Source organism: Nelumbo nucifera, chromosome 4 (assembly GCF_055504915.1).
Source record: "Nelumbo nucifera cultivar China Antique chromosome 4, China Antique-T2T, whole genome shotgun sequence".
NCBI lineage: Eukaryota > Viridiplantae > Streptophyta > Magnoliopsida > Proteales > Nelumbonaceae > Nelumbo > Nelumbo nucifera.
In genome coordinates this window covers 41,045,588-41,067,952 of record NC_142652.1, presented here as the reverse complement: position 1 = coordinate 41,067,952, position 22,365 = coordinate 41,045,588, and the positions used below count along the sequence as shown (strand labels likewise).

The 22,365-nt window shown below is 38.3% G+C and overlaps 1 protein-coding gene across 3 annotated transcripts in view; it reads right to left on the bottom strand.

Annotated features, from left to right (window-relative positions):
- NPQ7 (antigen receptor-like protein (DUF565)) overlaps positions 1-20,357 on the bottom strand; it is a 46,383-nt gene extending 26,026 nt beyond the window's left edge. Inside the window, exons 1-3 of one of the 3 annotated variants that reach the window (XM_088903938.1) lie at positions 20,119-20,357; positions 19,612-19,867; positions 2,608-2,795 (exon numbers count right to left, since the gene is read on the bottom strand). In XM_088903938.1, coding sequence (XP_088760064.1) covers positions 2,608-2,792 — 185 coding nt within the window. In that variant the 5' untranslated portion in view covers positions 2,793-2,795; positions 19,612-19,867; positions 20,119-20,357. Of the gene's footprint in view, positions 1-2,607; positions 2,798-19,611; positions 19,868-20,118 lie in introns of all 3 variants that reach the window. The other 2 variants (XM_088903937.1, XM_010277980.3) reach the window with 2 other exon arrangements.
- Between the last annotated feature and the right edge of the window lie 2,008 nt (positions 20,358-22,365).

Sequence of the window (22,365 nt, the reverse complement as noted above, 5' to 3'; positions counted from 1 at the left end):
CTGGGACTGGATTCCAAGATTTCTCTAACCCTTGTACATTGTCACACCCAACCAATCTAAATGGGCTAACACCTCGAAAACAGATGACAAAGGACTGACATTACCTAAATTTTCAACCCCTTCCACATCTACTAAGAGCACAAGAACGACCCCATTTAGCACTAAGTCTAATGATTTGGAGACTGGTAAGCAATCTCCCCCAAATCAAGATACAAAATGAATTTATATTTCTCTATTGGAGGCTCTGCGGTGCAAGAATTCAGTTTCCATGTCAACTGCACATGAGCTTCAAGAAGGAATGTTTAGTTAGAATTGGTTTACAGCTTCTCCCTCTCTCTCTCTCTCTCCCTCCTGAATTCTTGAACCCAATTGTTCTTCATTCACCAATTCTCCTGAATTCTTGAACCCAAATTACTACATCTGTTCTCATTCCTCCTCTCCCTCCCTCCCTCCCTCTCTCCCTCCTGAATTCTTGAACCCAAAATACTACATCTAGTATCATTCTTTAATCCACAAAAATGCAACTCTCCATGCATCACCAATTTCCTTGAAGATAACTCCATCCCAAGCACTTCATGGCACCTAAAATACCCTAAACAACCACCAATCACATACCTTCTTTGTAACAAGGGCCACTTACAATGGCTTCCACTTACCAAAGCACAAATACTGGTATAGTCAATAAGCTTCTTCCTATGGCCTCGAATGAAATGAAGCTTCATCCATCACAAGAGGATGGAAGAAACTTACTCCCTCTCCTTCCCTCCCTCCCTTTCCTTGAAGATAACTCCACCCCAAGCACTTAATGGCACCTAAAATACCCTAAACAACCACCAACCACATACCTTCTTTGTAACAAGGGCCACTTACAATTGCTTCCACTTATCAAAGCATAAATACTGGTAGTCAATAAGCTTCTTCCTATGGCCTCGAATGAAATGGGGCTTCATCCATCACAAGAGGATGGAAGAAACTTACTCCCTTTGAGTTTCTTCACCCATAGTTTGTTTCAACACTTCCACCCCACTGAAACCCATTTGTCAATCTTGCTGGGAGCAGGATTGCAGCCACCAAACCAACCAATAAACATTTGCATAACAATTTTCATGCTCTACCACCCCATCATGTACAAAATCTTGTTGAAACTTGAAAGGCCTAACAACCAGCACCAATGCCACTCCCTGTTTGTTGATATCAATTATTTCTCTCATGCTTTCTGGGAACAGAACCATGTTACTCTCTTTCGAAAAGAATTTAGGTCAAGATCAACTGCAACATGCATATCAATTTCTTTCCAGCAATCTTGGTATACCATTCCCTCCTGTGAGTGTTATATAATGTTTTTTTCTGTTTTTGGTAATGAGTTTTATATAATGTTAATATACCAAAAAAAATGAAATAGTCAAATAATTTTCCAGCTAATTGACATGGTTTCTTGTTTGTTCTCAGTCCTGCTTACTCACAAATCACAATATATGTTCTAGCTATTTTGTAGACATTTTAGGCAAAAGCTCTAAAGTTTTAATAGTATGCCACTTCTCCCATCATCCCTTGCTGACTCTTGAAAGCTTATGAATAGAAAACACATCAGCCTGCATGTTCCTATAAATAAACCAAATCCACTACGATGACTAGAACTAAACAGGAATACTAAGGAAAGACCCTCAACTGAAAAAAGCAGCCCCAAATCAGTTCAACTCTCTACCAACGGCTCCAGCAAGACCACCATTCTCTCTTCTTTTTCAGAGTATTACATTGATATGCTGATACATTTTTTTTCCGGAGAGGTTAAGGCTGGGGTGCAAGGAAAGGTATAATGAAATGCAATTGTACATACAATTATGAGAGACAGGAGAATCTTTGACAACAAAGCAGTTTTTTTTAGATATGGGGGGGGGGGGGCGGGGTAGAATTTTTGGCCTTCTTAGCTCATCAGTGATGATAAAACCAAAGTTCATAGGAAGTTCTCATGCAACCTGAGTAGGAATCTCCTAAAAATCCAACATTTACCCAAACTCCCAAGATGATACCTCTGTTGGAGTTGCACCCTCTCCTCCCACTACAGACCTCATTAGACTCCCATTTGATGGTAAGTTGAATAAAAAATCTCACTTCAGCTAGAATTGGTGGTGTTTTCTTGAGACTAGATGATAGTATTTTGCTTATGTGACAGGAGCTCAAATAAGTGCTCTTCTCACCAGAATCAGTATAACAAAGGATTTTTGCATTTCAGCCTTCACCTTACAGAGTGATTTTGTTCAGACACAATGGGTTCAAAGGGAATTAAATTCTATAGGAGAAGCAAGCAAAATACAAGATTGAGCTAGCTGTTTTTACAGTGACTGCTCTTTTCCCAAATAGTTTTTTTGAGAGGGAAGGGCAGTATGGCCTATGGTTATTTTCCACATTATTTGCATTTCTGTGCACTTTGTCATGTACATCTCTTTTGGCATATAACACAATGGCCAGTAGTTATTTTCCCCAAGGAAAACAAATGGCCTAAAATGCCTTCATGTAAACGTTTGAAATATAATACAATGGATTCTGATAATCCACCATGAAGCATGGATGATCTAAATGTTTAAAGAGTTGTAGGGTAGAACAAACCTCTTCCTTGGAAGTAGTGTAGGAGTTATGCCAAGCTTAGGAATCTTTCCACTGAATCTTGGTCTGAAGTTACAGTGCTGCATTATATGACAAATTGTAGGTGTAATATATATTCTCCTGCAATAATCACTCTCCAGTATTGGGGTGGTTAGTTGCACAACAGTTGCTCCCATTCTGCAGCCCATGAACTGCAAAACAAAACAAGATAAGAAAAGAATATAGTTAATCAGGGGAAAGCCAACTTTTGATATGCACAATAAGCATTGGTCCAAAAACTAAAATTCCAGTCAAGCAATCAGTAACATTAGTTTTGCAAGGACTGATCCATTCCTACTTGACTTGGTTTCAACATTTTCTGATGAGGTGGGCTTTTGACTCTGAAATGTATTTATCAATAAGGCTATAACTGTTCAAATTCTGATTGTTGTATTGTCAAAAAAAAAAAAAAGTCAAGAGAGGAAGTTAACTTCCATGCACCTTGAATAACTGAAAATTAAAAAAAAAAAGGAAATCTTAGTCCCCTTGTAACCCACACTGAATTTGCTGCAACCCAAAATTTCCATAAAACCAAACAGAATAACATAAAGGCTCATATATAGGAGGGAGGCTGCTTCAATACAAACTCTTACAGAGTGTTGTGAAACAAATAATTTCATAAAGTATTCCTTAACAACTGAAAATATTAAGTTATCATCTAAAATGGATTTTTTTCCTTTTCTTTTTTTTTGTTTTGAAAGATAAAAGGAAAAAGGATTTCATTAAAGAAAAAAAAAAAACAGAAAGTACAAGGGGAAGGTGATAGTATCACCAAAGAAGAAAAAGACCTAAAACCAGCCAATCACATAAACAAGACCAGACACAACCCCAAAACTAAAACAACAAAAACAAAACAAGAACTCCAAAGCCCCCAAAAAAACACCCTTAATCCTCCCCTTCAAGCACTTACTCCTTCCCTGAAGTGCTCTCATCCCAAATTTGTCCACTTTCACCTACTATGACTTCTTTGACCTCTCTTCCCTCCAACTTCTTTCAAACCCCTCAAAAGTTCTTCTAGTAAACTCTTCTCCTCCCTAAAAAACAGCCCAAGCCCCTTGTCCACCTCTACATCTCAGTTTGCAAGATCTCCGATAGGCAAAGGAGATCAAGAGGAATTAGATAGGTAGAGGCCCCATCCTAGGAGGCTTCTGGGGGTATAGTGGTATTATGGAAGGATGAAGTGTTGGAACCAATGGAGGAACTGATTGGCAAATATTCCATATCTGAAAAGTTGAAGAATAGGGAGGATGGATTCACCTAGGTGCTAACTAATGTCTATGGACCAAATAATTATAGAGAGAGGAGTGATATGTGGGAGGAACTGTATGCAGTATGGGGCCTATGGGAAGGTATTTGGTGTTTGGGAGGGGATTTCAATGTGATAAGATTTTCCAATAAAACTTCTAATCCCCATCAGTCTATCATCACTAGTATGAGGAAATTTAATGAATTCATAGGCTTGTGTGAGTTGAAGGAGATGCCCCTGTTGCAAACAAATGTTACCTGGTCCAATTTACAGGAAAACCCATTATGCTCAAAACTGGATAGATTTTTGTTTAATATAGGGTGGGAGAATCATTGGGAAGGTTTGGTTTCTAGAGCAATGCCTAGAGTCACTTCAAACCACCACTTCATTAGATTAGGAACAGAATGTTTTATACAAGGTCCTACCCCTTTTAGATTTGAAAACAGTTGCAGAAACTAGGGTTTCAAGAGAGAGAAAGAAAGAAGAGAAGAAGAGAGAGTAATGTTTCGAGAGGTGTCACTGTTCACACCCTCAAAAGTTTACTTTACAATTTGAAAAATAATAATTACAAGAAGGCCCCTATCTAGGAGTATAAGAAAGGAGGAAAAGACCAAGAACACCCTTGTCTAACCATTCTCAACACTCCCCCTCAAGCTAAGCATATATGTCAAGCATAACCAGCTAGGCAAGGTTCTTAGCGAACACCTTTAGTGAGGCAATCAGCTAGTTGGTCTTCTGACCTTACAAAAGGAAGGAAAATCTCTCCGCTAGCAATTCTTTTTCTAATAAAGTGTCTATCCACCTCAATATGCTTTGTACAATCATGTTGGGTTCGGCTTCAGTCAAAGCTGAATGCATTCGAACATTACGAGAGAATGGCGCGTGTCCATAAGCGCGTGTGCATTCTATATTCGTGAGAGGATGGTAAACGGGCATTTACCACGAACGTCGTTAGCCATCCCCCACTCAAAGTGTTTTTGCGAAACCCTTTTTGTTCTCTTCTTTCCCGTATCTCTCCAGTCTCCACCCAAATCGACCCATCCCTCTGTTCTGCTATCCTCTCCAACTGGCGAAAGCAAAAGGCATCAGTGGCGGTAGAATCTTCTTTCGTTAACCAGCGACAGAGAGCAGGTAAATCTTCCTTCTTCTTTGCTTCTCTTAAATAGTCTTCTCCCATGAAAAGATGAATGCGTTCTGTTGATGGTAGTGATGTTCCACCGACGACGAACAGCTTCATCTGCAACTAATCCGCCAACAACCTATGGCTGGAAGATGAAGTCGTTCGTCTCTGACGAAACATCAATGCCATCAACAGAACGCATTCAACTTTTCATGGGAGAAGACCGTTTAAGAGAAGCAAAGAAGAAGGAAGATTTACCTGCTCTCTGTCGCCGGTCGACAGAAGAAGATTCCACCGCTAGTGATGCCTTTTGCCTTCTCCAGTTGGAGAGGATAGCAGAACAGGGGGATGGGTCGATTTGGGTGGAGACTGGAGAGACACGGGAAAGAAGAGAACTGAAAGGATTTCGCAAAAACACTTAACGCCCATTTACCATCCTCGCACGAATATAGAATGCACACACGCTTATAGACGTGCGTCATTCTCTCGTAATGTTCGAATGGTGTTCGAACACATTCAGCTTTGACTGAAGCCGAACCCGATCATGTTGGATAGGATTGTGAGCAATATTTATAGTTGCTTGATTGTCATAGTATAGTCTCATTGGAACATCTACTTGGATGCCCATCTCAGTCAATAAGGTCTTCAACCAGAGTAATTCAGACACTCCATGAGCCATTGCCATGTACTCTGCCTCAGCACTAGAACGAGCAACCACTGATTGTTTCTTACTTCTCCAGGAAAGCACATTGCCTCCAACTGAGGCACAATAACCAGATGTAGATCTTCTATCATCGATGGGCCTTGCCCAATCAACATCTGTGTAAACCTCAATCTTTAAATGGATGTGATTGGAATACAACATCCCTTTGCTAGGACATCCTTTCAGGTAGGCTAAAATTATGTTAACTGCATGCATATGAGATGTCCTGGGTTCATGCATATATTGGCTAACCACTCCAACAGCATAGGAAATGCCAGGTCTAGCCAAACAAAGATACAGAAGGCATCCTACCAATCTCTAATATACCCCTTGTCTGGAAGAACTTCTCCTTCAGTAGAGTTCAACTTGTGGTTGGGATCAATTGGAGTTTCTATAGGCTTACACCCTAACTTCCCAACCTCATGAAGCAAGTCAAATACATACTTCCTTTGTAACAGAAAAATCCCCTTCTTGGATCTTGCAACTTCAATGCCAAGAAAGTATCGAAGATCACCAAGGTCTTTAATTTCAAATTTAGAAGCAAGAAATGACTTTAACTGAGAGATACTTGTGATATCATCACCTGTCACAACAATGTCATCAACATATACTATCAACATTGTTACTCTACCATCAACTCTTCTAATAAATAAGGTGTGGTCAACCTGAGCTTGAGAAAAACCAATCTTTAAGATGGCATTCCTAAACCTGCCAAACCATACTCTTGGAGACTGTTTTAATTCATACAAAGACTTCTTTAAACGGCACACTTTTTCCATTACTGTTAGGAAAACTTACCCCAGGCGGTAAGTCCATGTACACTTCCTCTTGTAAGTCCCCATTAAGGAAGGCGTTCTTTACATCCATTTGATATAAAGGCCACGAGTAATGGGCGGAAAGAGACATGATCACACAAATAGAGTTCATTTTAGCAAATGGAGCAAAGGTTTCCAAATAATCAATGCCATAAGTCTAAGTGTATTATTTGGATACAAGCCGAGCTTTGTATCTTTCAATTAAGCCATCTACCTTGTGCTTAATAGTACAAACCTACTTACGCCTAATAGGAATCTTATCTTTTGGGCAAGGAACAACCTCCCAAGTCCGATTCTTTATTAGGGCCTCCATTTCTTGGTTCATAGCTTCCTTCTAGTGGAGGCATTGCATTGCCTCTGTAACACTGTGAGGGATGGAAATAGAAGAGATATCAGATATATAGGCACAATAGGAAGGTGAGAGAGCATCATAAGACACATAGTTAGTAATAGGATACTTCCTACATGTCCTCTTCCCTTTTCGAATGGCAGTAGGAAGATCAAGGTCAGAATCAATAATAGAACTGTCAGGAGGTTCAAAATTACCCGAGCCCGGGTGATCAGATTATGATGGGCAATCTGCTTCAGGAGCCACCCTCTTACTGCGCCTGATGAAAAACTATTGTCAGGACCGAGGCCGATACATAAGAGGAGGAGGAGGAATACCATTGTCACAAGGAAGAAAGGGAGGAATAGAGGTAGGAACAGGAAGGCAGAAAGGAGTCTGATCTTCACTTGCATTCTCCCCCTAAAGAAAAGGACAGAATGATTAGAAGAAGGAAGAGGACTCCAAAAAGGTAACATCCTTAGAGACATATTTCTTGCTAGAGAGAGCATCAAAGCATCTATAGCCTTTCTAGATTGGAGAGTAACCAAGGAATACACACTTAACTGATTTAGGATCAAACTTGTGCCAGGAAGGACTCATATCATGAACAAAACAAACACAACCAAAGACCCTAGGGAGTAGATTAAAAGGAGGTTCATCAAGGAAGAGTAGTTGATGAGGAGAATGAAGGTTAAGGACCCTTGATGGGAGTCCATTAATGAGATACACGGTTGTCTCAATAGCATCACCCCAAATATGAGTTGAAACATGAGTTTGGAAGAATAAACCTCGAGCAACTTCAACCACATGCCAGTTTTTCTTTTAGCCACCCCATTTTGTTGTGAAGTATGACTACATGAACTTTGGTGAATAACGCCCCTGTCTTCAAGAAATCTATGCAAGTGATGTTCAAAGCATTCCTTGGCATTGTCAGATCTGATCATCTTAACTCTTTTCTAAACTATGTCTCAACTATATTCATGAAAATTTCAACAATTATAGGAACTTCATCTCTACTTTTCATCAAGTAAAGCCATGTATACCGATTGTAGTCATCAACGAAAAGAATGAAATATCTATACCCCCCATACAGGGGACAGCATATGGGCCCCAAACATCAATATGGATCAAGTGGAAAGCAACATTACTTCTTTTACTGCTTGCAAAATATGTATTTCTACATTGTTTGGATAAATGACAAACTTCGCATTCAAAATTCAATTTGGACATGGAATCAAACAAGTTTGAAAACAAAAACTTGACAGAATTGACAGACATATGACCAAGGCGACAATGTCATAATTTCAAAAGACTCATTTACTCATTGGAACAATACTCAGTCTCACTTGACAATCCATGCTCTGAAGGTCCATTTAGGAGGTAGACTCCATCCACTTCATGTCCATTTCCAATCGTCTTCCCCGTGCTTAGGTCCTAAAAAACACAATGGGTGGGAAAAAAAGTCACTAAGCAATTGTGGGATTTTGATAGAGAACTAATAGACAATATTTTTTTTTTTTTTTGTAGTTGGGACACATATAGAATAGAGTCAAGAGAAAGGTTATTAGTGATTCTAACTTCACCCTGACCTAAGATTGGGGTTTGAGATCCATCAGCAATAGTAATCTTGCCCTTCCCTGAGTATGAAATAAAATGTGAAGGCATACCAGTCATATGGGCATTGGCCCCAGAGTCTACAATCCATGGGTTAAAGGAGGTGGAAGAAGCAAGTGTAGTATCTGTCTTGGCATATGAACTAGATAGATTACTAAGTCCAAAACCAGATAAGGAGGATGTACCACCCTTCTCTAGTTGCAACAATACATTCCTGAGTTTGTCCATCACATCCAAGGGCTGAGCATCATTACCAACTATAGCCAAGCGAGCATTGCCCTTCTTCCCAGTTTTGTACTTCTCCGGTTTTAGATGATGATTGAGCTTCCAGCACCTTTCTTTAGTGTGTCTTGGCTTCTTGCAATACTCACAAATAACATCATCGACCTTCTCTGCAATGGGATGTTTTCTAGTATTTTGTTTGGGGCAAAATGACATGAAGGCAGAATGATCACTCACAGAGGATGGCATAATGGCGGTTCTTCGGCTTTCTTCCCCTTGTACAAGAGAGCAAGCAGTAGCAAGAGAGACAACACCTGCACTAAGAATGTGTTGCCTAGTGAAATCAAACTCTGGGTTTAAGCCAGCCAAAAAATCAAAGACTCTATTCTCCTCTATGTACTTCCGATACTGCTCACCATCTTCAGGGCCCTTACAAACTAGAGTTTTCAAGTGATCATTTCTTCCCAGATAGACTATAGAGAAGAGAAATACATAGCAACAAATCTTTCCCCCTGATGTATACTACAAGCTTCCCTTCGAAGTTGATACACTCTAGTAGTATTGTTAACTTGGGAATAAGTAGCAAGCACCCTATCCAAGATATCCTTGTCAGATGGAACAAACATGTAATTTCGGGAAATATGAGGTTAAATTGAGCAAATCAGCAATGACATAACAAGGGAGTTGTCATGTTCCCACCTTGCAAATTTCGAGTCTTCAGGACTCGGCTTCACTTCCCTTCCTTTGATGAATCCCAGTTTACCTCTCCCGGTAATGGTAAGTTTAGTAGACTGAGACCACTCTAGAAAATTAGTTCTATCCAGTTTAACAGTAGTTATCATACCACTGGAAATATCTGCAATTCTCAGGAGCACACCGGGAACCATATGAAAATCCTTAGATGATTCCATATTCTAACAAGACACCTTTTAACCAACCAAAAAGGACCCCCAACACTTTAATCAAGGTTCCAAACCCAAAAAACTAGGTTACCACACGATTAAGAACCAAAGTAAGACCCAAAAACTAGGTTGGTAGCAAAATAGTGGGAGAAAAAATCTCCCGAAAATCACACATTGCTCAGAAAATTACGGGACCACTTCCTGTCAATCCCAAATTGAAAAACGACCTGAATGGTCTAGGTTTTACAACAGGAAAAAAAATCATTAAACCTGCTATACATGGCTCAACATCACATCTGGGATTTCTACGATTTTTTCCTTGAAAAATCCACCAAAAATGATAAAAGCTTCAGATAATGACAAGAGTCATACCAAATTTTTTCTAAAATCAGGGTGAATCAAACTGTGTTGGTTTCATAGACTGATGCCAACTGTACGGACTACTGATGTCATCCGGCAATGGTCTAACATCAGTAGTTCGCCTCTAGGTAGGAGATCAGTAGAGAACCAACTCCCAAAAGCTTTTACCCACTATAATACCAAGTTGCAAAAACTAGGGTTTCAAGAGAGAGAAAGAAAGAAGAGAAGAAGAGGAAGAAGAAAGTAATATATCGAGAGGTGTGTTGTTCACTGTTCACACCCTCAAAAGTTTATAATTTGAAAATTGATAATTAAAAGAAGGCCCCTGTCTAGGAGCGTAAATACTGAGAGAATATAAGAAAGGAAAATTAGACCAAAAATACCCCTATCTAACCATTCTCAACAAAAACATGTGGTTGACACACCCAAATCTTATTTGAAGAGTGAAGAAGTGGTGGAAGAAGGACCTAAGGGGGATAAGGTGGAAGGGAATCAAATTCCATAAGAAATTGTAAAGATTGAGATCTAAAATAAAGGAGTGGAATAGGGATCATTTTGGAAGGTTAGAAGAAAGAAAGTTGACTCTTATTTCTCAAATTGAAGAGTTGGATAATGTAGAAAGTGGAAGAAACCTTCATGCAAAAGAAAAGGAATTGAAATGGAAATTAAAGAAAGAATTGGAGGGAGTCCTAAAGAGAAAGTAAATATCCTAGAAACAAAAGTCAAGACATAAATGGATAAAGGGGATGGGAATACAAAATTCTTTCATGTGATGATGGCCAATGGAAGAAGGCGTAAGAACTTTGTGGATAGGATGGAAATCAATGGGAAGTAGATCTCGAATCAAGATGAAATAGCCAAAATCTTTGTGGATCACTTTAAATCCTTCTATTATGGAGGAAAGGTTGAGTTTAGAAGGAAGAGGATGACTCTCTGTTTATGTGGTGGGATAAATTTGGAAGTGATAAGAATAGGGAAGGGGATGTCAAAAGGGAAGAAATAGCTCAAATCCTTTGGTTTCTATGGAAATGTAGGAACCAAAGAGTTTTTAACAATGTTACCATCCCCCCTCCCATCATTATTGAACGGGCAATGTATGCTCACAAAAATACACCACTCTTACTAATGGCCAGGAGGAGAGGAAAAATGAAAAAAGTTCAGAAACCCATTCTATGGAGTCCCCACCCCCCATGAAGGTGAGAGAAAGATAATTTGTGATGCTTCCCGAAACAACATGAGGAATTGCTCCATTGGTATCATTGCAAGAAACCACTTAGGTGTTTTTCTCGACACCAATATGTATAGTGTGGGGACAACAACAATTGACATACTCGAGGCTTGGGCTACTCTTGAAGCCCATAACATGGCTCTAAATTTTAGAGGATCCCCCATCATCATCGAAGGGAACTCCAAACATGTTATTCTGTCTTCAACAGGTACTTAACCTGCCCTAGAGATTGAAAGACACCATCAATGACTGCTTGGACATGAAGAGATTGTGCAAGACTGAGGTCATCTACGAATACACCTATCGTGAAGCAAACCAAGCTGCTGATTGGCTAGCAAACAAAGCTCAAAGAAATGGGAGTAAACACTCAATGCTCAACCCGAGGTCCCTTCCTAGGGACCTAAATGCTATAGTTTTTGGAGATTTGTTGGGACGTGCTACCCCCCATCTTGTGTAGCCCTTGCCATTGTTATAAAAAAAAAAAAAAAAAATGAGTTTAGAAGGATTAGAGTGGCCCTTACTAGATAAGGAGACAGCAAGATGACCAGAAAGAAATTTTGAAGAAAAGGAAATAAGAAAGGCAATGTTATCCATGAATAGATCAAAACTTCAAAAGCACCTGCCCAAATGGATTCACAATGGCTTTCTACCAGGATTGTTGGGAAGTGTTGAAAGATGATTTATTTAAAGTCTTTAAGGAACTATCAAATACACATATTGTTAGCCTTGGAACTAATGCAACTTTCTTGGCCGTGATCCCAAAAAAACTTGATGCTAGCCATCCAAAGGACTTCCAACCCATTAGTTTGGTGACCAATGTCTACAAGAAAATTGCAAAAGTCTTATAGTTGAGGATCAAAGTAATACTCCCCTCCCTCATCAGCCAGTTCAAGGAGAATTTGTGCAAGGAAAACAATTAATTGATCAAATCCTAATAGCTAATGAATGTATAGAGCAAATGAAGAGATCTAGAAAGGAAGGACTTGTGTATAAATTGGACTTGGAAAAACCCTACAACATGGTGGACTGAAAATTTCTGGCAAAAGTATTACAACAATGGGGGCAAGGTGCCAACCAGCTGGTTGGTAAGGTCTCCTGCTAGTCGTAGCAGAGACTTGGGATCGAATCCCGCCTACACCTGGGTTGGGGGTTATGGGTTGGGGGATGGGCTACCCCCCATTGTGTAGCCCTTCAAAAGATATCAAAAAGAAAACAATGGAGGCTTAGAGAGAGATGGTGCATTTGGATGTTTGGTTGTGTACGGTCTTGTCATTTCTCTATCCTTGTTAATGGAGTGGTGAAAGATTTTTTTTCCAATTTGCAGAGGGTTAAGGTTGGATCCCCTCTCACCTTTCCTTTTTGCTTTAGTGGCAGATGTCTTTAGTGGACTCCTCTCTAAGGCTGATAGGGAAGATGAATTTAGGGGTTGGAGAATGAGTAAAGATAATGTTCCAAATAATACTCATCTCCAATTTGCAAACAATATCACAATATTCTATGAAGGGGGAGACATTAGGAGAGTGAACAGATTGAAAGATCCGACTAAGAAGTTTGTGAAAAAGTACCAAATCTGAAAATCAACTTAGATAAGAGTTGCATAGCAAAGATTAATATGGAGAATGACCTGAACTTGGTAGTGAATTGTTTAGAATGTTGTATCACCCCTGGCCTTTGACCTATCTAGGGCTACCTCTAGGTGCAAACTTGAAGGAAAGCAACTTTTGGAACCCAGTTGTAGAAAGATGTTAAAGAAACTGGCTGCTTGGAAGAGAAATTATATCTCTCTGGAAGGTAGGATTACTTCAAATAAGATCAACATTGGCTAACCTACACATCTACTTTCTCTCTATTTTAAGATCCCACCAAGGGAAGAAAAGAAACTGGAAAAAAAAAATATGAGAGATTTCTTTGGGACCCAAGAGAGACTAGGAAAGACCACTTAATAAGCTGGGAAGTTGTGTAAAATCAATGAAGAGGGCGGTTTAGGTCTTTGGGAATGTAAGAAAGAAGATTACAGCTCTCTTAGGGAAATGGTTATGGAGATGGCCTTTAAAGAGGGAAATTTTGTGGGTTGAGATAATGGCTAGCAAACATGGGAGATTGGATAATGGTTGGGATGTTGGTGTATCACAAAGGGCTACCTTGGCAGCACCTTGGAAATCAATTCACAGCCTCCTCCTTCAATTCCTCAGGGATATCAGATATGATGTTTGCTCAAGGAATTTAATTCACTTTTGGGAAGACATTTGGTTAGGTAACTGGCCTTAAAAGGAGTTTTTTATAAAAGGATAAAATATTATTAAAAGAAAAAAAGAAACTGAATACAACCTCAGAGCAGGTGTTAAGATAACAACCCCCCCCCCCAGACCACACAACTATGACCAACCAATAAGAACAAAAACAGAGAAAGCAAGAGAAACACATCATTTCTGCAACAACCGTGCCAAAGAAGCGATTCACCTGCAAAGTCACAAGTCAATCTTCCACCCCATCGAGCTCTTCTTGGCCTCCCTCCTCATCCCAAGATTCTCCTCCTAACTCTTCAAAGACCTTTCTCAAGCTTTCTTCCCTCCTTTGTCTCTCATAAGCTTCCAAGGCTTTCCTTACAACATTCTCCCCCCTCCCCAAAAAAAAAGAACAAGCCTGGGGATATACCAACTCCCACCTCTATATCGACCAAAGTCTTCAAATCTACGCCACCTTTCTTCATCTCCTTATCCTTTGGGTCCTCCTTAGGAGAGACCTCACTCAAATCAAACTCATCCCTTACAACTTTCTCTGACAAGTCCGGATTGATCAGCTTCTCTTGGTTAGAACCATCCTGACGAGGTTTATTTCTGTCCCCATTGGATGAGAATGAAGAAATTGGGCAAGATTTCTCCTAACTTGAAGAACTTAATTTAATCTTTCTTTTGTAGATCTTTTTATACTTACTTGTAGGTCCATCTCCCACCAGGTCCTCCTTTAGCCTTGAGAAAACTTCCGTTATATGCACTACATTGAGTTTGCTTGAATTGCTGGTATTCTTTGGGGTTTCCGAAGCCTCACTATTGTTTGCACTTGCCTCTTTTCCCCTACGATCCAAATCAACTCCCAACCTTCCAACAAACACTTCCAAGACCTAGTAACTGGTGTTGATCCTATGGTCCTCATCCCTTTCTTCCCTATCCCCTCCCTAGTCTCTTCTTCCAAACCTTGTGATTGCTCTCCACCTCCTCTACCCCCGCCTCCACTTGTCCACCCTAGCTTTACTCATAACCCCTATTCCCAAATCCTTCTCTGAGCTTCCTCCAGGTAAACTAGAAACAAAGTCCTTACACTCCTTGCTTAACTCCAAGCATGACAAGATAGGTGTCAGCTCTTTCTTCTCAACCCCTGGAATGAGCGCCAAAGTAGAAGAAAAAACTTCATCACCACCTCCTTGAGAATGCTCCCTAGATCTCGAAGGGACTTCGAGATTGAAAAGACAAGGCTCAAGAGTTTGATCATCAAAAAATCAGTTGCCGACAAACTAGTATTTGAGGCATTCCGAGGAGACCTTAGGTCTGCCCCCTTCTTGAAGACTCTTTTCTCGACTCTCCCCCTTCGGATTCCAAGACCATATCCACCTAAGCCAGTAGCCCCATGCCTCTTAACATCATACCACTTTTTTCCTTAAATCATGGGCCCCATTATTTGTATTCTCCATATCCTTATTCGAGAAATTAAAAACTTTCTCGGAACTGACCCCCTGATTGAAGACTCCCACCACATGTTCCTTTTCTCCAAAGAACTCTTCGGATCCCAATTGCAAAAATACATTTTTACCCCCCCCCTTTCCCATGTCCCCCTATCACTTCTGCTTGGCCCTCCAGCTCCCTGACCTTTTTCTTTCTAATGTCTTCCTCCTCCAGACTTGCATTCACAAGATCAGCCAACACCCTTTTTTCCCTTGTAGAGCAGTTTGACTCCTCGATTCAATCAGGCAAGACCAATGAATCCTCCTTAATCCACTCTTCAGCAAAGTTTAATGCCTTGCTCAGGGGGATTAGATGTATGTGCTCTACTTCAACCAAGATCCTTGCCGCTACCAGATTTTTTAGTTTATATGTTTGGGCATCCACTCTTCTAAAGCAATCGCAGGCATTTCCGATAGCATGAAATGTATCCAGGTTCCAAGCATGGAGAGGAATCCCAAGGCCGTTAATCCAAACAAGACTCTTGCTCCCGATCTCTCTAATTGCCCCCACTAGCGGGTTCCATCTACCTAACCTGAGTTTCGATGACATGGACTTTGAAAACTCTCTATCCAGAATTTCATCTACTTCTTCCTTGCTATGGAAAATGAAAAGAAAGAACCTTGCATTTAACTTTCTCACTTGGACATCCTCTTTTGAATTCTACTCTGACCCACCTTAAGACTTCCTCTACACCAGGTTCAGCACTAACAAATTGCCCTACCAAGCACTTCTCTAGCCAACACACCTTCTCCAAAGCGCCTTCGCTCAAATTAACGTAAATCTCTCTCATTGTTCATTTGATACAACCGATCCCATTTACGACCGGCCTTTAAAGGAGTTGTTCCTCCCTTTGTATTCTATCTCTTTGTATAAAAAACGAGGTGATCTCCAATTTTCTTGTCCTTCCTTCTTTGTCTTTGAGCCTTAACTGGGATCTTGGGTTTCGATGAGGGTTGAGAGATGAGGAGGCTATATGTTGGTCAGAGCTTCTCCTTCTTGATAATGTCTGCTTAGAGCTTTCTAAACCAGATAGAAGAGTTTGGTGCCCAAGTCCTAAAGGTCTCTTTTCTTGTGCATCCTTTTTTAAAGTTCTCTGTCAATCCCCTTCATCTCTATCCTTTCCTTGGAAATAAGTGTGGTTTCAGCCAATCCCCCCCTAAAATTAAGGCTTTTTGTTGGGAAGTGGATCTTGGGAAAATTAATACTCTAGATTCTTTGCAAAATAAAAGACCTTCTTTGTGTATTTACCCGAATTTGTGCACTCTATGTAAATCCGATCCAATGGTGAATCTTGTTACCACTTACCACTTACATTCATCAAAAAAAAAAAAAAGTCTTGTTACCACTTACTAATCTCCTGATCACTTGCTAAAGAAATATGGGATTGGTTTTTCTCTTTGTTTGGATGTAGGTGAAATATGCTAATGGAGATAAAATGTTGTTTGATCCAACTACCATTGTTTTGTTGAAGAGAAGGGGAAGAATAATGTGGAGGTGCAGAGTGCACTAAAGCAGAAGTGATCTAGACTTTAAGGGAAGAAAGAAATGCCAGAATCTTCCAAGAGAAGGAAAGATTGTTTGGTGACATTTGGAGTGTGTAATGACCAAGTTATACATTGCCTAGAAACTCTGGGCTTGTTCAAAACTTTATCCTTTGATGACATTTGGAGGAACTGGATTTTTGGTAGCTTCTAGCTTGGTGCAGAAGATAAAAACAAGGATGGTTTGGACACTTCCCAATGAAGATTGTTTGAAACTAAACTTTGATGGAAGCAGTCAAGGCAACCCAAGTCCATCTGGAATAGGAGGGGCTATAAGAGACAAGGAAGGAAATTTAAGAGCCATCTTTTCAGGACCCATGGGAAATGGAGACTCCTTAAAGGCAAAACTTTATGCAGCTCTTCAAGGAGCCCAAATTGCAAAAGAGTTAGATGTAAAGAAATTGGTTATAGAAGGGGACTCCAATGTGGTGGTGGGTTGGCTAAAAGACCCAAATTCAATGATTCTCTAGCTAAACAATAGATGGATTTAACTATACAATGGGTGGGAAGGGAGAATAATGCACTTGCTAATTCTCTAGCTAAGCAAGGGGTAACTAGGGATCAATGTACTAGGCCCATTTGTAAATTTGTTTCATTTCTTTGTTAAAGAGTGAGGCTGCACCTTGTGCCTCCCATTGGGATGCTTGTAACAAACTTTTACCCTTTGCTTCCAATGAAATTCAATGAATTTTATTTATCAAAAAAAAAAAAAAAAAAAAAATTTCCATGCATTAGCACCATACCTCCTAAAGATGGATCCTGCACCTAGTGTTTTAAAAGCGCAAGGTGCAAAAAGAAAAAAAAAACACACAAGGGGCAATTTGTGCCTGAGGCACAAGGCAAGGTGCGCGCCTTTTTAAAAGCAAGGTGCAAATAATTAAAAAAAATTAAAAAAATCAAAATCAAAAAAAAATGTCAAAATTTTCAAAAAAAAAACAGAAAATGCAAAAAAAAATCAAAAATATTAAACATAATATTAATAAAAATATAAACTTAAATTTTAAAATAAATGCTTTAAAAATCATATTATCTAAAATTAGAATAAAAAGCATAACACGTAAAGTGTATTCAAATGAAAATTTAAAAATAAAATCAAACATATAAAGCATTTTCAAGCATGTAAAACCCACAATCTCTTTTTTTCCTCAATTTCATTACTTCAAGTAGCTAATGTGATGTAAAACATATTGCATTCCTGATTCTATGAGTTGCTTTGTACCACGCCCCTCGAGGCAAGCCCAAACAAGTCCATGCTAAGGTCTTAAATTCTTAATTCTCACATAAAAAATAATGATTATATAACTTAAAATGCCTTTTAAGAAGATATTTTGTTAGAATGAATAAATGAACAACATTATCAAATAGAGGGTTCTCGGAACTTCGGTGAGCGAGCGAAGCAAGCAAAGTGGGGCAGAGCCCCCAACCTAGCCGCTAGGTTCAAAAAAAGCAAAAAAGAGTGAAATTTACAAAAAGGTGCACACCTAGGCTGAGGCGCAAGGCACATCAGGTGCACGCCTAGGCGCCCAAGCATGCGCCTTTTGAAAGAGCTGCACCTAGTACCTAGGTGAGGCACATACCCTAAAATGTGCCTCGCCTCTACGCTTAGGCACACCTTTTAAATCACTGCCTGCACCTCCTCCTTAGAATTAAACCCATCATCCGTTTTTCCTCCTCTGAAACAAGGACCCCAGACTGATTTTTCTCTTCAGAAGAGACTTGATCCACCCTAAAAATTGCCTCAGGCATCAGCACCTTTGACTTCCTTCACCTACTCTTGAAAATCCTTTTATACCTATTTGTAGGACATACCCCCACTAAACCATCTTTCAACCGCAAGAAAGCTTTAGTTACATGCACTATATGAGTATTATTTGAACCATGAGATTCTTAGTATCCAACACATTAGCACCAATGTTATATTATTTGAACCATGAGATTCCCTTCCAAGTTCACCAAGTCTGACACAGGCATAACTATCAGTTTTATATAGAGAAAATGGAAAACATAACCATCAGATATGTAGACTCCACCAATACACATAATGGTTATAATCTTAAAATAATGACCTAGTGGCTAAATGTGAACCTTATACTACAGAAAGAGAAAAACGGATCAGGGTGCAGAAGCAAGTCATGGAGGAAGAAACATATGAGCTATAGGCACTCTGTACTTTCAAATATGGGGAATGAGGGCCTAGGGCAATACAAAAGAACTAAAAGTAAGCAGCCTTCTTCTAAATGCAGTGTATGTCCACACAAAAGACTCAAGGAACTTTACAGATCCAACAAAGATAAAGGACAAAAAAATGCCCAAACCTAGTGCAGATTTGTCATTTGAACACCTGCTTCACAATATAGTAATTTTATGCACAGGTATACCAGGAAAAATTTTCATCTCCCAGTTAATATGGAAGCCCTGCTCACCTTCCAAAAAAGTTACTTGCAAGAATAATCAAAAAGGAGAAAAATGAACTTAAGATGTATAGATAACTCAGAAAATCCAGACTCAAAAAAGAATTGCAGAATACCTAGACATGAACAAATAGAATGCACTGAAGGAACTACAAAATATTGGTGTCCATAAATCAGAATTTAGAAATACACAACGAGAAAAGGAACCATGGATGTTTCTTTAATAATGATGATGATGATAGAAAGGCAGATTGGTGGTGGAGAAAGTTGGGTAGCTAATTTGAAGAATTTCAACTACATGAGGCTCTGTTTCAGGATTAGGCCTATCCAAAACTTAACAACTTCTCAACCCAACCTGTCCCAGGTTGCAGACCTAGATCTCGGACTCAATTTATACATCTGAAAAATGCATGACTTGTTTCAAAAGAGGTTTGATTATTTCAACATTTCCATTTGTTTTATGCCATTAGATGCAAAATAGCACTATGGACCTAATAAGAGAAAATTAAACATCACCCAGATAGAAATTCAAGAAAATATGATACCATCTCTACGACTTCCTAGGTAAAGGCCACGGGACCTAAAAGACCCAAACATTTAATAATGTTGAAACACAACTTGTATGGGATATGCAATTGGTCACCAGTTTCATAAATTTTGTCAAGGTAAGTATGTAGAAAGTATTCCAAAGAGATTCAGAAAGGAAAAGATTAAAAAATAAAAATAAAATAGAAAGACTTGAGGCTACATAAAATATACCAATAACAAGCAGCCACAGAATCAATAGAAGTAGTAACAAGAGAAACTAGACTGGAGAAATTTAATGAGTCCAAATGGGAAATTTTGTCGAACATAACAACTGCCAGTTTATTCTATCTTTGCAGTTGGAGAAAAGGATGCCTATTAGGGAGTTCTTTCTAGCTTTCTTTCTCCACGTGCAAAACATTTTTTGTGTAGCTCTTCTGGATGTGGTTAGTAGTGCCTATTTCCATAAGTTTCTTAGTTCATCAAGTAACTGAAAAATGAGAAGAATCAATAAGAAAAAACTAAAAGAAAAACTCCCAAAATATTAATGAGTTTATGGTACTTTTACATTGTGCTATAACTTAATATGCAATAAAATGAAGACCCATTTAAAAGAACAAGAAGAAAACCCCAAGATTTTCTGCGTGACTATGAGTTCATATAACAACCCAGATAACCAATTGAGACTTGAACCAAAAAATAGTGAATGACGAAATTCAATAAAGAAGAAAAAATTAGTACCTGGGTAATACACAAAATCTTCTGCCGCAGGACTTCAACAATGAATTTACCCCCTTCAAAACCCTAGAAGGTTTGGCAATATTAATGGCGGAGCGGCAGGAGTGGTGGTGAGTCTGGTGACAAATCACCCTCGCGGGAACGCTTTAACCTCCCTGTGGGGTCTTGGTGGTTCTCCTTTTCTTCATTTACCTTGCGACGCTTCAATTTTCTTTCAATTTTGTGTTCGATTTTCTGTTATTTCGGTTAAAACCAAATTTCATTTATATATTAATATATATTATACAATATATAAAGGAAATCTAAAACTAATGATTTTTCAGCATTTCTCTTTAAACTCACCATAACTTTTGAAAATGTCTAAAATTCATCATGTGTAAGTTTTTGTTTTCCAAAACTCACCTTCCATTAAGGTAAGTTATCCATGTCAGCATACAATTTGCATGACTAAATTGCCCCTGACTAACAAATTATAGAAAATCTCTCTCTCTCTCTCTCTTCGCTTGGATCTCCATATGCCGCACTGCCGCTCACCGTCTCTCTTTCTTCGCTCAGGTCTCCAAATCTCCAAGGTAGACATCGCACCACCGTCTCTCGCTCAAATCTATAATAGATGGGCACCGCACTACCCTCTCTTTGCTCAAGTCTCTCAGATGCCATTCCACCCTCCCTTGCTCAGATCAATAGTAGGTGAGCCTTGCACCATCCTCTCGTCACTCAAATCTATAATAGGTGGACATTGCACTGCCCTCTCCTTGCTCAGATCTACAGTAGGTGGGCACCCGCAACGTGGACATCACACCACCACCACCATCGTCTCTCAAATCTACTGTTTTAATGCCACCTCTGCACCACCACTCATATTTTTGGTTTGAAGGTGTAGAGGAACGAATACAATGATAAAAAATTTCAGAAATTTCTAGTGTTTTGAAATATTTGTAATGTATTGTAAATTTTTGCAACTTGAATCTTAAATGTAAATCCCCATGGAGGACTTCATAAATGTATCAAAAATATTTTCGTAAATTTTTATCTGTCTTAAATATTTTTTGAAAAATCATTACAATATTCCTTGGATGCCATGTCTAATTTGTGTTTGATTATGCCGAAAATTTTTATTATTTTATTAGTTTGTCTGCAATTTTTTATTTTTTCTAAAATTTATATATTTTTTTAAAAAGTGAGCATTTCTTTTTTTTTTTATTTCTGCTTTTTTACTTATATTTACATTTTTATCATTTTATGTATTTTTTGTAATTGATTTTTTGACAAATTTATCAATTTCTTGTTTTCTACAATTTATTAGTTTTTTCTATTTAATTTTTATCATTTTATGTATATTTGCAATTTCTGTTTTTATCCAATCTTTATATTTTTTGAGTTTTTTTGTCTTTTTCAGTTTTCAATTTCTTTTTCTTTTTGCATTTTTAGTGTGTTGTTATAATTTACAATGTTTTTTATAATTTCTGTTTTTTTACATTTTTCTATATTCTACAATCTATAAATTATCTTGTATTTTTGTTATTTATTTGCAATTTCTTTCTTTTTCTATAATTTTTGTGTTTTTTCTACAATTTTTATTTTCTGATTTTGTTTTTCAAATTCTATAGTTTCTATAATTTAAAAAATACGTTTTCCTTTTTTTCATGTCTTTTTAGTTAAAATATTAAACCATATATGTATATATTTTATATTTTTCTATGAAGGGTAAAATGGTAATATATTAACATCAAGTTAGTGGCATGGTGAGTTTTAGACATTTTGAAAAATTATGGCGAGTTTAAGAGAAATGCTGAAAAGTCCTAGCGAGTTTTAGACAATTTCCCATATATATAATACATTTATATTTTAATATATTATGCTATACATACAATTATATAATTATTGGGAAATTGTTTAAAACTCACCAAAGTTTTCAACATTTCTCTTAAATTCACCACAACTTTTCAAAATGTCTAAAACTCACCATGTCAATAAGGTGGCATTTGATAAATCTAAAAATTCAGATCTAAAAAGTTAAAAAGATATTAAAAGTGTCTGAAATCTGAAAAGAGGCATAGATTCTTTTCTACTTTTTAGAGGACTTGAATCCGTAAGTTTGTTTGTGTTGGATCAACCCTTTACCATTTGAAATTTATTGATTTTATTATTTTACCCCAAAAACATATTATTTATAAATGTTGAATTTAATTTGCAGTATCTCATAAAAATAATTTTCAACCTCAAAATAATATTGAAACAATACAAATA